This window comes from Bos mutus, chromosome 11 (genome assembly GCF_027580195.1).
Source record: "Bos mutus isolate GX-2022 chromosome 11, NWIPB_WYAK_1.1, whole genome shotgun sequence".
NCBI lineage: Eukaryota > Metazoa > Chordata > Mammalia > Artiodactyla > Bovidae > Bos > Bos mutus.
This window is the reverse complement of record NC_091627.1, coordinates 80768733-80784185: the sequence shown is the minus strand read 5'-3', so window position 1 is coordinate 80784185 and position 15453 is coordinate 80768733. Positions and strand designations below refer to the sequence as shown.

General features: G+C 36.5%; 1 protein-coding gene across 6 annotated transcripts in view; it reads right to left on the bottom strand.

The window, feature by feature from the left end:
• The window catches only part of THADA (THADA armadillo repeat containing), a 335542-nt gene that overhangs the window by 237085 nt on the left and 83004 nt on the right, over nucleotides 1-15453 (bottom strand). For all 6 annotated transcript variants that reach the window (XM_070379666.1, XM_070379662.1, XM_070379664.1 and 3 more), the window contains 2 exons: nucleotides 14208-14330; nucleotides 3006-3097 (listed from right to left, as the gene is read on the bottom strand). In XM_070379666.1, coding sequence (XP_070235767.1) covers nucleotides 3006-3097; nucleotides 14208-14330 — 215 coding nt within the window. The remainder of the gene's footprint in view (nucleotides 1-3005; nucleotides 3098-14207; nucleotides 14331-15453) is intronic.

Below are 15453 nucleotides of genomic sequence, written 5' to 3'. Positions count from 1 at the left end.
GATAGTCCAAATCGCTTATCTTAGAGGAGAAAACCAAGGCCCAGACAGGTTAACTAATTTGTTTCAGTTGGTTATGGTGGCTCTATGACAACAAAGGCAGGAGTAGAAACCAAATGTCTCATCTCTCATCTAGTAAAAAAACCTTGCTTATTCAAGTATTTCTGGCCATGCCAGACACTATGCTGGGCACCAGGCAAACAAAAATAAGGATAAGATACTGATCCTGTACTCCAGAAGACAATGTAAGACAATGGAATGAGTATAATAAAAGAAGTGGTAACAGAGAAAAAGCAAATTATATTTCTAATTGCATAGAACTTTGAATATTTTACAAGAAAATGAACTGTTAATAGTTTGTTTTATCCTCCCTGTAGCTCTATGAATACAGAATGCAGATTTTATCATTCCTGTTCTATAGATGGAGAAACTGAAGTGCAAAGCAGATAAGGGAGTCTATTAAGGTCATCTCTAGTGGCAGCAAAATGCTTAGAAACCAAGTCTGTTTACTCCAAGATAGACACTTATTCCTCCCACTAGATGGGAAAGGTAGATGTTTTTATGTCCAGTTCCATTCTGATCAAGAGCACACATTTGCAAGATTGTGGCAGAACAATCTGTGGCTGTGAAAGTAGACTTCACCAGCCTGTGAGGTCTGACTGGCTGAGTTTAGTTATTCAATGGCTGAGTAACCAACCAACAAGAAAGACATCATTATTACTAGCATTCTTACAGCACCCATCACATATACACAAAATAGAAGCAAAAGGTTCTGCCCTCAGGGACTTAATATTGTAGCAGACAGGTACATAAACATTTTCATCCCAAAATGACATAATTAAACAAAGAACAACTAGAAGAATCATTAAAACAATGGCAAGCTGAAAACACTAAGGTTTTAGAGAGCAAATCTAGTAATGCTGTAAAGAAATAGACTCTTGGAGGGTTAAACAGAGAACAGAAGCCTTGCAAATGTAATGAAATATACCAAGCTTCAGATTACTGAAATAAAAACTCTTACCAAAACTGCTCATCACATTTTGAAAAGTTAACATTTTAATACCTTCGTTTCACTTGTCAGCCTTACTCAAAACAATTATGTGAATATTCAATTTCCCTCTTTCTAGGAAAGTTATATATTCTGTAACTTTTCCTATTTAAGAGGAATGAACTTATAATGGAGGTTTCCCATCAGCATGCTGTGGAAAAGAGATTACCGCAGTGTGGTTTCATTGTGCTGTTCGTCCACCCTCCTCAGAAGTAACCTACATAAAATGAACCTGATCACTTTATCCTATACATAGTAAAAGTTGCAACACACCCAATAATCACTTTTATAAAAAGTAAAAGGGGGGAAAAAAAAAGCATTTCTTCGAGTTCAGTTTTAAACATTAATTTTACTTGTTTGATAACCTCATATCATATTTCATTTATACACTATTTACCATGGCCTTATAATATGACCAAACCATTTTAACCCTTAGCAATTTGTTGAATTATTAACAAAATAAGCAAAGCTAAAAAGAAAAACAACTAGTGACAGGAAGAATTTATTTAGGAACTGGGCCAAATAGTAAAAATTATAATCATTCTTTCAAAAAAATAATGTTATCCTTATTAAAAATACAACTCAGCTAAAAAACAAAAACAAAACCAAAAAAGCCTCTCTAATATTTCCTTAGTATACTCAAGGAATTCACATTTATAGCCAATTGCTTTCCATTTAAATATTTACTGAATTTTATGGAATGATAAATAGGGCTTCCCAGTTGGCGCTAGTGGTAAAGAACCCATCTGGCAAGGCAGGAAACGCAAAAGATGTAGGTTCGATACCTGGGTCAGGAAGACCCCTTGGAGGAGGGTGGGGCAACCCACTCCAGTATTCTTGCCTAGAGAATCCCATGGACAGAGGATACAGTCCATAGGGGCTGCAGAGTCAGACACAACTAAAGCAACTTAGCAGGCAGGGGTGATAAACAACAATTTAAATGACAATTCAGAACTACCAATAGGTTTCATTAGAATTACTAACAGTGCATCAAACAATTATTTCAAGATATTTTCTAATCCCTAAGACTTAGTTCCATCACAAGAAAATATATTTTAATAAACAAGAGCTTAAAATCTGAACTAAAAGTTTGATCAACTTTTTTTGGCAGGAGAGGAATAGGGCTTGATATATCTCTAGAGCATCAAGAGAAAGACCACTGGGCCAAATCAGACCCTCAATAGTTACAGGAGGTGATTACACATGCAGCGACAGTGACATCTAGTGTTAACAACTGCAAGCCACCAGGCTGCCATTAAACCCTCCCAACTGCTAATAACAAACAACGATTCAAAGCTTCTCTTCTTTAAAAACCAACACACAGAACTTCTGCCTTGTATCCAAAGATTACTCATAATCAAAGTGTTTCAATAAGGTTTTTTTCCAGACATTAAAAAAAAAAAATCTTTAGAGAAAAACATCTTAGAGAGTATAATACAATAGACCTAAAAGTAAAAAGCATCGTTTACTCTGTGTGGCCAACACCTTTAACTACTCCCCCTGGCCACTGGTTAATGCAGAAGTAATCTGGGACATGGCCCGATGAGCGTATCTTAGACATTTAAACTTCCAGTTACTATAAAAGCAAAGATATTGCACAAGCTAGTACTTGATGACACATCAAGAAAAAGCAATTTAGGACATTTCAGGAATACCTGAAGAAGATTAAATCAAAAACAAACAAACAAAAAGAACAACTTTAGCTGCTGCACTGAGAAACAAGCTCTACATTTCAGCCCTTGCTACCTCCAATATTTTTGTTGCTTTAAAAGGTCCACTTATTAAACAGTAGATATTTTTGCCTAGGGGCTTAGCATTTGGCAGCATAGGTTCATTTACTGTATTATTTTTATAGTTTTATGCTTTAGATCAATCTATAAAAGTAAGCAAAATTCTAAAAATTATTTTTGGCCAGAACGATATTTTGTAAAAAATAAAGTTAGCGTTAGATGAAGCTTACCTATTTTTTTTGGAAAGTTCATCCTTTCCCCTTTTAACTCCAAATATTCTTGTGATCAAGGTACTGAAGAGAAGCGTGGATGAATTTCTCACCTGTGTAAAAATACACAATACAGGTTAAGAAATATTCATGGCATGAAACCAACATTTACAATGTTCAAACTAGACATTCAAAACCATTACCCGATTGCCTAGTGTGTGGCTAAAGAAGATATAGTTGTGTTCATAAAATAAGACAATTTTCAATAACTTTATAGCAATTACTTCATTACTATGAAGGACTTCCTCTTAAACTGAGCTTCACAATCCAACCACATGTACACAACATAGCATTTTCCTATACTTCTTTACAAACACCAACTGTTGCATTATCTCTTTGTACCTGTATCATCAAGTAACAGTTTTTAAAAAAACGAAACCAATAAATTCATTTTTCTACATCATTTCTGATGAATATCCCAAGAAAGAGCTTAGCTCTTTCCTTTTATTTTCTACAATCATTTACCTATGAGAAAATACTTATCAGATCTAAATCACTGGATCCACATTATTAATATGGCCAATAAAATACTAATCTGCTTCCCAACCAATGTATCAAGACAGTTTCCTATATCATAAAAATGTCTTGAATATCGTGGCATATTGTGCTGTGCTCAGTCGCTCAGTAGTGTCTGACTCTTTGGGACCCCATGGACTGTAGTCTGCCAGGCTTCTCTAACCATGGGGATTCTCCAGACAAGAATACTGGAGTGGGTTGCCATGCCCTCCTCCAAGGGACTCCCCAACCCAGGGATCGAACCCAGGTCTCCTGCACTGCAGGTGGATTCTTTACCATCTGAGCCGCCAGGGATATTGAAAATGAAAGTGAAAGTCCGTCAGTCGTGTCTGACTCTTTGCAACCCCATCAACTATACAGTCCATGAAATTCTCCAGGCCAGAATACTGCAGTGGGTAGCCTTTTCCTTCTCCAGGGGATCTTCCCAACCCAGGGATCGAATCCAGGCCTCCTGCATTGCAGGCGGATTCTTTACCAGCTGAGCCACAAGAGAAGCCCTATACCAGGGATATTGGGCTTCCTCAATTACCTTGCCAAATCTGAGTACAGATGTATAAATACATACTGACTTCCCTAAGTATGTAAGGCCGTATACTAGCATGGAGAATATCCAGAAATAGAAGACACACACTAACTGCTAACACAGAGTTCATATTCTAATTAAACAGGAGTTATACAGTGTGTTAAAATAGCAATATAAGAAGAAAGGTAGCTGACAGTAACAATGTAGGATTTAGAAAACAGCTTCCCGAAACGACTGCAGTAAGGATCACAAATTCAAACGCCCACAAAGGCAGTGAGTTACAGAGGCAGCAGAGGACTGGGTCTAAGGCAGGCACTATTAAGCTTAAGCTGAAGCTAATGCCCTGAGGAAAATGTAAGCCCGGTGTTGCCAGATCTTCTGCTTTTTCAACAGAAGCCAGAAACCCTAAGTTTTATATGAATTCTATTTTGAAATGTTGGCAACAAATTAAAGAAAAAAAAAAAAAAAAACGTATTGTGGGAGCCAAATAAAACACAGTTGTGGGCCAGATTTGACGTATCAGCCACCAGTCTGTAACCTCTCCTCCAGAAGCACATGACCAACTCAATTTATGTGTGGTAACTCTTGAAATGGACCACAGATACACTGGCACAATTCATACCTTAATTGCAATGAAACCCTAAAACTGGACAAGCTCACTTACATCCATTCCACAGTCAACAAACATGAATGAAATCCCTGATATCCCCAAACAAGTCACTGTGTCCTGGTACTCTACTGACATCCCCTCTGACCTAGCTCAGGTCTTACCTCTCACCTAGTCTATGGACTTGGTTCTCAAAGACTCCTTAGGTTGAAGATGACTTAGTAAAGACATCCATGACCCTATCACCTTGAGATGGACAGGTACACACTGCTATATTTAAAATTAACAACCAACAAGGACCTACTGTGTAGCACAGGGAACTCTGCTCAATGTTATGCTGCAGCCTCGATGGGAAGGGAGTTTGGGGGAGAATAGATACATGTATATGCATGGCTGAGTTGCTCTGTCGTGCTCTGGAAACTACCATAACATTGTTAATAGGTTACACGCCAAAATAAAATAAAAAGTTGGGTTTGTTTGGTTTTTTTAAAGAATCACACAAAAGCATAAAAAGAAAAGAAAAATCAATACACAAACTTCATCTTGCCCTAAACCAAACTTTCTGACAAAGACTGCCAGAGGCAGTAAAGTTAAGACAGGACTGCCTGGAGAGGAAAGGGGAAGCCTGAGGAGGCACACTTTATCAAAACTATAGAGGACTGTTTTACAGATTGAATGAGCACCTGCAGAAGGAAAACTCCCTTGTTTGATTCAATAGGCTGAAGGCAGGAGACACATAATGTCTTTGAGTAATGTTAAGATGGATCAGACGGATTACCATCCTGATCCATTCACCATCAAGTTCCCTCATTAGTAGTCAATGACTATCATTAATTTTTCCAGTAGATACAGCAAATTAGTGGTGTTCTACCATTAGTTATAATTTTTAGAAAAACTACCATTAAAAAAAAAAAGCTTTCCTTCATGAGCTATTTGGTCATTCTGTTATCAGTTAATACAGAATTATTTCCATAAATTTACCACTTTGCAGAATAATGAGTTCATGACACAGTAATCTCCAAAGGTGACCAAAAGATAAACTTATAAGACATTTAAAAAATTAATTATCCTTTTATTGAGATATAATTCACATATCATAAAATTCACCATCTTAAAGGGTACTCTTCAGTAATTTTTACTATATTCACAAAGTAGAAATGAGCACCACTACTTAATTCCAGAACATTTTCATGACTCCAAAATGAAACTCTATATACATTAACAGTCATTTCCCATCTTCCCGCACTAGGCAAGACTTTCTGTCTCTATGGATTTGCCTATTCTGGACATTTCACATTCATGCAACCTTTTGAAATGAATTTCATGCTTTCATTCTCAAGGTTCACCCATGTTGTAGCATTTGTCAGCATGTCGTTCCTTTTTGTGACTGAATAATATTCCCTTTTATGGATATACTACATTAAAAAAAATCTACTCATCATTTGATGAACACTGGGCTGTTTCTACTTTTTGTCTATTATGGATAACACTATGAACACTCATGTACAACTTTTTGTGTGAATGCTTTCACTTTTCTCAGGTATACACCAAGAAATGAACCTGCTGGGCCACGTGGTAACTTTATGTTAACCTTTTGAGAAACTGCCAAAGTGGCAGCACCATTTACACTCTTACCAGCAATATAAGAGGATTTCCTTTTCACCAGTTCTCCAAATCTTTCACAATAATTGCTATTGTTCCATCTTTAAATTATAGCTATCCTACTGGATATGAAATGGACAGCTCACTAAGGTTTTGACTTGTATTTTCCTGATGCTTTTGACTTGTATTCCTGAATGCTGCTAAATCCTCCCATTTACTGAGGCCTTCTTTAATTTCTTTAAACAATGGTTTGTAAGTTTCACTGCACAAATCTTTTACTTCTTTTGTTACACTATTCCTAAATATTTTATTTTTGATGTTACTATAAATACACATTTTCTTAACTTCATTTTTGATTATTTATTGGTAGTGTACAGAAATACATCTGATTTTTGTACACTGTTTTTGTGTCCTACAACCTTGCTAAACTTGTTTATTAACCCTAATTGTGTGTGTGTGTGTGTGTGTGTGTGTACTTCTTAGGATTTTCTATATATAAGTGCGATCAAAAATTAGAAATAGTTTTGCATCTCCTTTCCAATCTGGCTATTTATTTCTTTTTCTTGCCCAATTCCCCTACCTACAATCTCCAGTACAATGTTGAATAGATGTGACAAGAGTGGATATCTTTGTCCTATTCAAAATCTGAGGGTAAAAGCTTTCAGTCTTTTACCATTAAGTGCATTGTTAACTATAGATTTTTCATTGATAGCCTTCATCAGATTGAGAAAGTTCCTTCCATTTCTAGTTTACTAAGTGTTTTTAACATGAAATAGTGTTAGATTGTGTCAACTGCTTTTTGCCTCTGCTTAAATGATCATGTGGTTTTTCATTCTTTATTCATATATATTAATTGACTTCCATATGTTGAAGTATATATACTGTTTTTAAAATGTAGATATTATTCAACACAGTATTTTTAAAAATTATTGTAAATGTAGACCAAAAAACTAGCATGAAGACTACATGTTACTTAAGATAGAATAGTGTCCTTGTTTCTGTGTGATACTATTAATAGTTGAAGAGTATCTGTTTTAGGTACCCTTTTTTATTTTCTAATAGTTCACCCATACTTTCTGTCCCTGTTCATTGTTGTTCGGTCTCTAAGTCATGTCCACCTCTCTTTGCTACCTATGGACTGCAGCACACCAGGCCTCCCTGTCCTTCACCATCTCCTGGAGTTTGATCAAATTCATGTCCATTGAGTCAGTGAAACTAGCTAATCATCTCATTCTCTGCGGCCTTCTCCTTTTGCCCTCAAGCTTTCCTAGCACCAGGGTCTTTTCCAATGAGTAGGCTTTTCACATCAGATGGCCAAAATATTAAGTTTCAGCTTCAGCCCTTTCAATGAATATTCAGGACTGACTTCCTTTAGGATTGACAAGTTTGATCTTCTTGCAGTCCAAAGGACTCTCAAGAGTCTTCTCCAGAATCACAGTTTGAAAGCATCAATTCTTCAGTGCTGAGCCTTCCTTATGGTACAACTCTCACAGCCATACAGGACTACTGGAAAAACCATAGCTTTAATTAGGCAGGCCTTTGCCAGCAAAGTGATGTCTCTGCTTTTTAATAGACTGTCTAGGTTTGTCATAGCTTTCCTTCCAAGAAGCAACTATCTTTTAATTTCATGGCTGCAGCCATAATCCGCAGTGATTTTGGAGCCCAAGAAAATACTATTTATCACTGCTTCCACTTTTTCCCCTTCTATTTGCCAAGAAGTGAAGGGATCAGATGCCATGATCTTAGTTTTTTAAATGCTGGGTTTCAAGCCAGCTTTTTCACGCTCTTCTTTCGCCTTTATCAAGAAGCTCTTTAGTTCCTCTTGATTTTCTGCCATGAGAGTGGAATCATCTGTATATCTGAGGTTGTTGATATTTTTCCCAGCAATCTTGATTCCAGCTTGTGATTCATTCAGCCCAGCATTTTGCACGATGTACTCTGCATATAAGTTAAATAAGCAGAGTGACAATACACAGCCTTGTCATACTCCTTTCCCAATTTTGAACAAGTTAGTTGTTCTATCTCCAGTTTTTAACTGTTGCTTCTTGGCCTGCATACAAGTTTCTCAGGAGACAGGAAGAGTGATCTGGTACTCCTATCTCTTTAAGAAGTTCCCACAGTTCGGTGTGATCCACACGGTCAAAGGCTTTAGTGTAGCATGTCCTTGTTCAGTCTAAAGCTAATGAGGAGGAGAACTAAGAAGTATAATTGAGAAAAAGTCTGTGACTAACTGACAAACTGCATCATCAACTCCTAAACCACTGATAGTAAACACTAATGCGAGTCACAGATGTTAAATCTTAACATGGGTAATGAAAAAGTTCATATACACTGATAGTATATTTTGAAAACCTCACAGCAGGAATGGCAATGAAAACAGTCCTGCTTACTAGCAAGGAAGGACCAAGGAGAATGCAAATTTAAAGGAAAGAAATGACAGAAAAGAGTAAGTCGAGATAAAGTTAGAAATGGACAGAATAGAATGGTTCCCAAATAACTCTAGCTATAATCAATCCTTATCACAAGCAAAATACCAGAAAACCTGTTCCCTTACTGCCTTCTCCATCACACCCCCAACATACGGCTCATACAGATTTGGTATTTGGCTACAAACTGACAACTGCTACCAAAGTTTTTCCTGAGTACATATGCTTTTTCTTTCCTTTCTAGTATGAAGAAGTTTTCATACAGATCTGTAAGATACAGAAGAGCTAGGTAAATGAAAATAAGGTTGCACAAAGCAGTGTGTATGTGTTTCTGAGTGTGTGTATGTGAATGTGTGTGTATTCTGAGTGTGTATGTATGCATGTGCACATATGTATGTCTGTGTTAGTCACTCAGTCATGTCTGACTCTTTGCAACCCCACAGACTGTAGTCCATCAGGTTCCTCTGTCCATGGAATTCTCCAGACAAGAATACTGAAGTGGGTAGCCATTCCCTTCTCTAGAAGACCTTCCAGACCCAGGGATCGAACCAGGGTCCACTGCATTGCAGACAGATTCTTTACTGTTTGAGTCACTCGGGAAGCCCTATATTATACATTTTTCTTATACATTTGTATTTTCTCATATAACATGAATTTCTTATATAATAAGAATGCTGCCTTAACAAATATTTAAAAACATGAATGGAGAACCTACCATGTGCAATCACTATGTGGTCTGATCATTTACATACCATGTATCTTTACTCTTCATGGACAGTCATGTCCTTGAGGGTGGAATTATGAAATATTTTGTCTAGCGCACACAGTGCCAGTTTATCCTAAAAAATCTTTGTGAAAAAATTAAATGGGCTTTTGATCCTAATTCGCCTTCCATCACTTCTTAGCCATGGACCTTGAAAACAACATGTAAAACTTCAAGTCTCAAATCCCTCATCTGCAATCTAGGAAAACCGTAGTAGGATTTCTGGTCCTATGATCAGGGGGAGGGTTAGCCCTGACTGGAATTTGGAGTGACTTTCTTCCAAAGTAACAAGACACTTTTCCCACAACAGGAGAAAAGAGACAGAGCTTCCAGTAGCCCATACATCACCTATGGGTGAATCAAAGAAAAAGCACTCTTCCCGTGACTGAATAAAACTCCACGCCATGGCGTGTAGAGCATGGCTGGCTTTCAGCACCGCACAGCTCTCAGCCTGGCACCCTTGCAGCAAGCTCACAACCACCAGAGGGCCTGCAGACAGTGCCAACAGGGGCACAGAGTGCACAGGGCAGCACTGCTGGGAAGATCTGAAAGGCCCTTTTTTCTCCTCTGAAACCCACTGCATACTGTAAACCAGAGGTGGCCCAAAGAGATGCAAAGTCAGATGCACCGGATAGAAATATAAACCTGGTGTGGGTCTTGGAAGGACCCTAATGTGGCCCACTCAACAGAGCTTCCAGGTAAACTAAAAGGATGAGTTACCTGTCCAGCAATGAGGATACAGGGAAAGAAGATCAGGCATCTGAACATAAAAAAGGGAATGCCCAGAAATGTCTCCGATTCCAAAACTTGTCTGGGAATTTCTCAGTTTCCATGGGTATACACACCTAGAAAATTACGTTTGGTACCTAATTTTTAACTAAACAAGCATCATCTAACATATGTGTTGAAGATTATCACTTGCCACCACCTTTACTCATATTTCTGTATTCTGAGCCACCATCATCACTTGGCAGAATTATTACAATATCTTCTTGAGTGGTTTTCCACCTCCCCTCACCTCACAATCAAGACTCCATTTTTCACTCCATCACTCAAATTCCATCATGCCCCTACTGTGAAAATCTCTCAGGCAGGATTTCTCAATAGCAAGCGTCAAACCTCTGACACCAATGGTGGCTGCGGCTCATTCATCCATTTGCAGACTCGGATGAGACTCTGCATCATGTGGCACTGGATCTGGCTTCTCTAGCAGCTGCCCAAGACTTGTGCCAACACCTGCCCACACTGTGAACTTTGACCAGCAGAGACAGAGGGTGGGACTGTTCCCAGAGCTGTAGTTTCATACAGCCTGGCTAGAAGAAACATCACACGACCAGACAACGAGCTCAGTTTTCCTCCAGATTAACCTGTAAGGCCTGCTTGTTAATGTCTTTTCTCACCTCACTTCCCAACATTCCTGCTGTTTTGGGTTTGTATCATTCAATAAAAACTTAGCACCTAGGCTGTATCTTCAGCTCTGTTTTCTGGGGGACAGGTCAAAACCCTACACGATAAGGAAGATGTACTTATTCACTACATTTCCTGAAATATGCAAAATGTTCCCCAATAATATCACAGATTCTGGAATCAGACAAATAATAGTTGTGTGTTCTTGGAAAGTTACTTCTCCTCTCTGAAACTTGTTTTTCTCATCTATAAAACAAGGGTTCTAATAATAGAATCTACCTAGCAGGATTATTCCAAGCATTAACTGTGGTAATGTAAATTCTGCCAAGCACAAGGAAGACAGTCAATGAGACAGTCATTACTATGATTATGTCTTACTTATCCTTGTATTTCTAGTGTTTAACATTTTGCAATAATACATTTCCCCTGGATTTTAAAAATGCCTGATAGGTGGTAAAGATGGAGAGAGTGTGTGGTCTTAATACAAAGATTAAGAATCTGTACAAATATATAAATGAATGCTTCTTAGAAAATGTTCCTTTACTGCAAAATTAAAATTAAGCTTGTTTTACCTTTTTTTTCCCCCCATCTAACCTACCAAGAAAAACAATTAGGTCAAAAGTACAGATGGAGTCACCTTTACGAACAAGATATATTCCTGAGAAGATGTGTATAAATAAGATTTTTCTAAATCAAACCATATTTCACACACCGTCAGGAAAAAGCACTCTTTAAAGAACTTTACACAGAATGCTACAGTGAATTGTTTTGTAAAATGAAGACTTCTTCACATTCATTATGTTGACAGGGTACTGGGGTTACCTTAGATCAGGCTCTTATATGGAAGGAAACACAACAATATGTTAAAGTCAGAGTATGGATCATTATAGCTGTGATGTTTATTTATTCTGGTAAACAAACAAACTGAATAGAAACAAAAAGATTCCTTTATAACCAGTGTTAAAAGGGAAGATTCCTCCCAAATAAAACTATATATAAGCACTTACATATATTTGTGCAGGCTATTAAGGGTATATGTGAGTACTACACACATGTAAAAGCCATATAGAAAAAAAGAGAGCACATATTGGAATACTAAAAATTATTATATCTGTATGGTAGTTAAACAGGTGACTTCTCCTTTTATGCTTTTATTTTCAAACTTTCTGCGGTGCACATGTGTTACTGTTTAAAAGGTCTTTTCAGAAGACTTTTCCAAAAAAATGATTCATTCATTTCTAATACTTTTAGTTTTGCCAGTTGGAAAAGTCGCTGGGTTTCACTCTCTGGAAGGCCTTTCACAGAGAACATTTGTCTGTTCTTGTGGAATGAATGGAGTAAAGAAAACAATACTGGGGTTTCTGGCAATCAGTTTTATGATCTCTACTCTTCCTGACGGTCAAGCCACATTCCTACCTGCCTCTCCTGACTGTATACAGGTATTGCTCTGTTTTCCTGTAAATGCAAAAGGTAAACACCGTGTCCTCGGGAGTAGTTAGGCAATGCTCCTAGGCAGGATTGCAGACATTTACCTTTCTTACAGGAAGACATACAGTTTTCCAGGCAACAGTTGGCAACCTTGAGGATTCCTCTTTACACTGGGAGTCTGTGCCCTGGGCTACACTGCAATATACTGACTCTCAATTAGAGGCTCATCAGAGAGTCATGAAATGGTTTGTGCAGCTCACTGATTGGGAAATCTGCCTTTCTAGTAAATTCTCTTATTCTGCAGATCTAGCTTCTTTTCTCCTCTCCCTTTACCAATCTTTTCTTTTTTTTTCTAATGACACAGTCAAGTGCCTGCAAACCACAGGTTAGTGTCCTTTATTCCATAAGGCACAATGATGCAGGAAAACAATAAAATCATGGTGTTTTCTCCAGTCAGAAAAAAGAAAAAAAAAAGGTTAACATTTACTTTCTTAAATCCAACAATTGTATTAGGTATTGCCAACAATCTTATAATTCTCAATCAAAAAGTTTTTGGATATATTGCAAAAAACAAAACAAAATAAGTGACTCAACATTTAACCTCCATTTTAATCTTTTGTGATCGTCCTTTTCACCTTTTGATAGAGTATATTTCCAGCATTCACTCAACACACTGATACCCAGGGCCTACAACATCCAAAAGAAAAACACATTCAGATACTAAAAGTTGTTTTGCTTCCAGCTCAACATCAAGTGGAAATCAAAACATCAAATGAGATATCACTTCATACTTGTTAAAATGTCTATTACCAAAAAAACCCAGAAAATAACAAGTGCTGATGAGGATGTGAAGAAACTGGAACTCTTGTGAACTGTCAATGGGAGTATAAAACAGTTCCTCAAAAAACTAGACACAGAGTTAGTATATGATATATGCAAATAACTTGAAAGCAAGGACTCAAACAGTTACTTGTACACCAATACAAGTATACAAGCTCACTACAACATTATTCACAACAGCCAAAGAGAAACAGTTTAAGTGTTCATCAACAGGTAAATGAATAAACAAAATGTCAAATATCCACACAATGGTATTTCATTCAGCCTTAAAAAAGAATGAAATTATGATACATGCTACAACATGGATGAACCCTGAAAACACCACGCTAAATGAAATAATCCACACACGAAGAACAAATATTATATGACTCTACTTACATAAGGTACCTAGAATAGGCAAATTCAGAGAGACAAAAAGTCGAACAGAGACTACCAGGGGTTGGGGGGAAAAGGGTGGAGGGGAGTTATTATCCAATGGGTACAGAGCTTCTGTTTGGAATGATGAAAAAGCTCTGAGAATGAAGTGGTAATGACTGTGCAACACTGTGAATATAATTAATACCACTGAAATGTATAGTTAAAAATGGTTTTAGTTTTTAAAAAAAAGATAATTGACAGTTTAAACAAAAATAATAACAATGGAGTATGAATTTACAATATACATAAAAGCAAAATCTATCATAAGAGCACAAAGATTGGGAGGAGAGAAATGGGAGTACATATTACTAAGTTCTTAAACTTTAAAGGAAATGGTAAAATATTACTTGAGGACAGACTACGATGTTGAAGATATATATTAATACTGTAAACTCTAAAGCAAACACTAAAATAATAAAACAAAGAGTTATGGCTAATCAGCCAATACAGGAGACAGAATGTAACTGTAAAATACCTAGGGTCAAAATGTAGCTTGACCCAAGGATTTATTCCTTGGAGTAACTCCTTAACAAAATGCAGTACATATTTTTTATCATTCAGTGAAAGGTTAGTTTATTAAAATCTACTCATAAGTGTAATTAAGTCAATGAAAATAAATGGCAAATGCACTTACTGCCCAGACTGGGGATGTAAAGCCCAGAATCGCAGCCTTAGTTCCATCAGCAACATAAGGGATAATAATTTCTCCCAGACGTGTATCTCTGAACAAGGCTCTAAGGATATTTAAAGCATGAACCTAGAATAAAAAGTTCAAAATTAGTTGTAGGCTGAAGACCATGGTAATTTCAGATCTGTATATATCCAGTAGCATAACCTCCAAACAAAAAATTTACCAAATTACAGGAAGAAATGAATAATTCACAAATAAAATTGATTTTTAATAAAACATGCCTAATAATTGATAAATCCATTTTTTTAAGTTAGCAAGATTTGAACAATGCAATACAAAAGCCTGATCCAATGGACCTATGTAAAATCCTATACCTAGGAAATAGAGGCAATACATTCTCTTCAAGCACACATGAAACATTTATTTTTAAAATGACCTCAAACCTACCACAAGTAAAACCTCAACAAGCACTAAAACAATTAATTTCTTACAGATTATGCTCTGATCATAGTGCAATTAAGTTACAAATCAGTTTCCTTACAGACTTTAAAAAACTGACACATTTTAAAGCACAGTCCAAGAAAACAAATATTTAGAGGTGGATAATAATAAAGATGCTACACATTGACACTTGTGTGATGCATTTAAGTGGAATCTAAAAGAAACATACACCTTAAATGCATCTATTAAAAAAAAAAACTATCATATATAGAAAGGATAAAAACAAGGTCCCACTGTATAGCACAGGAAACTATAATCAATATCCTATGATAAACCATAACAGAAAAGAAAATAAAAAACTGTATATATATAAAACTGAATCACCTTGCTGTACAGCAGAAATTAATAAAACATTGTAGATCAGCTATAATTTTTAAAAATTGGAAAATATGTCCAATTAAGACAACAGAGAAAGAACAATAAATTAAAAATTGAAAAAGAAAATTTAAAAGATTCGAAAATTTTAAAATCAATGCCTTAACTACAAGCATTAACAAAACCAAAAGATGATTCTTTGAAATAGAAAAAAATCATGAGACTAACCAAGAAGAGAGAGAAGAAAATAAACAATGCCATGAATACTAAAGAGGACATGATTAAAGGTATATCAGAGTTAAAAAAACAAAATGTACATCAGAGTTACAAAGGTACATGAGTTATAAACTGACCAGTTTCCTAGTCAGAAAAATTTAGGGCAAAATGAACAATTTTCTAGAAAGCAGAACTAATCAAGCCAAATTCAAGGAGA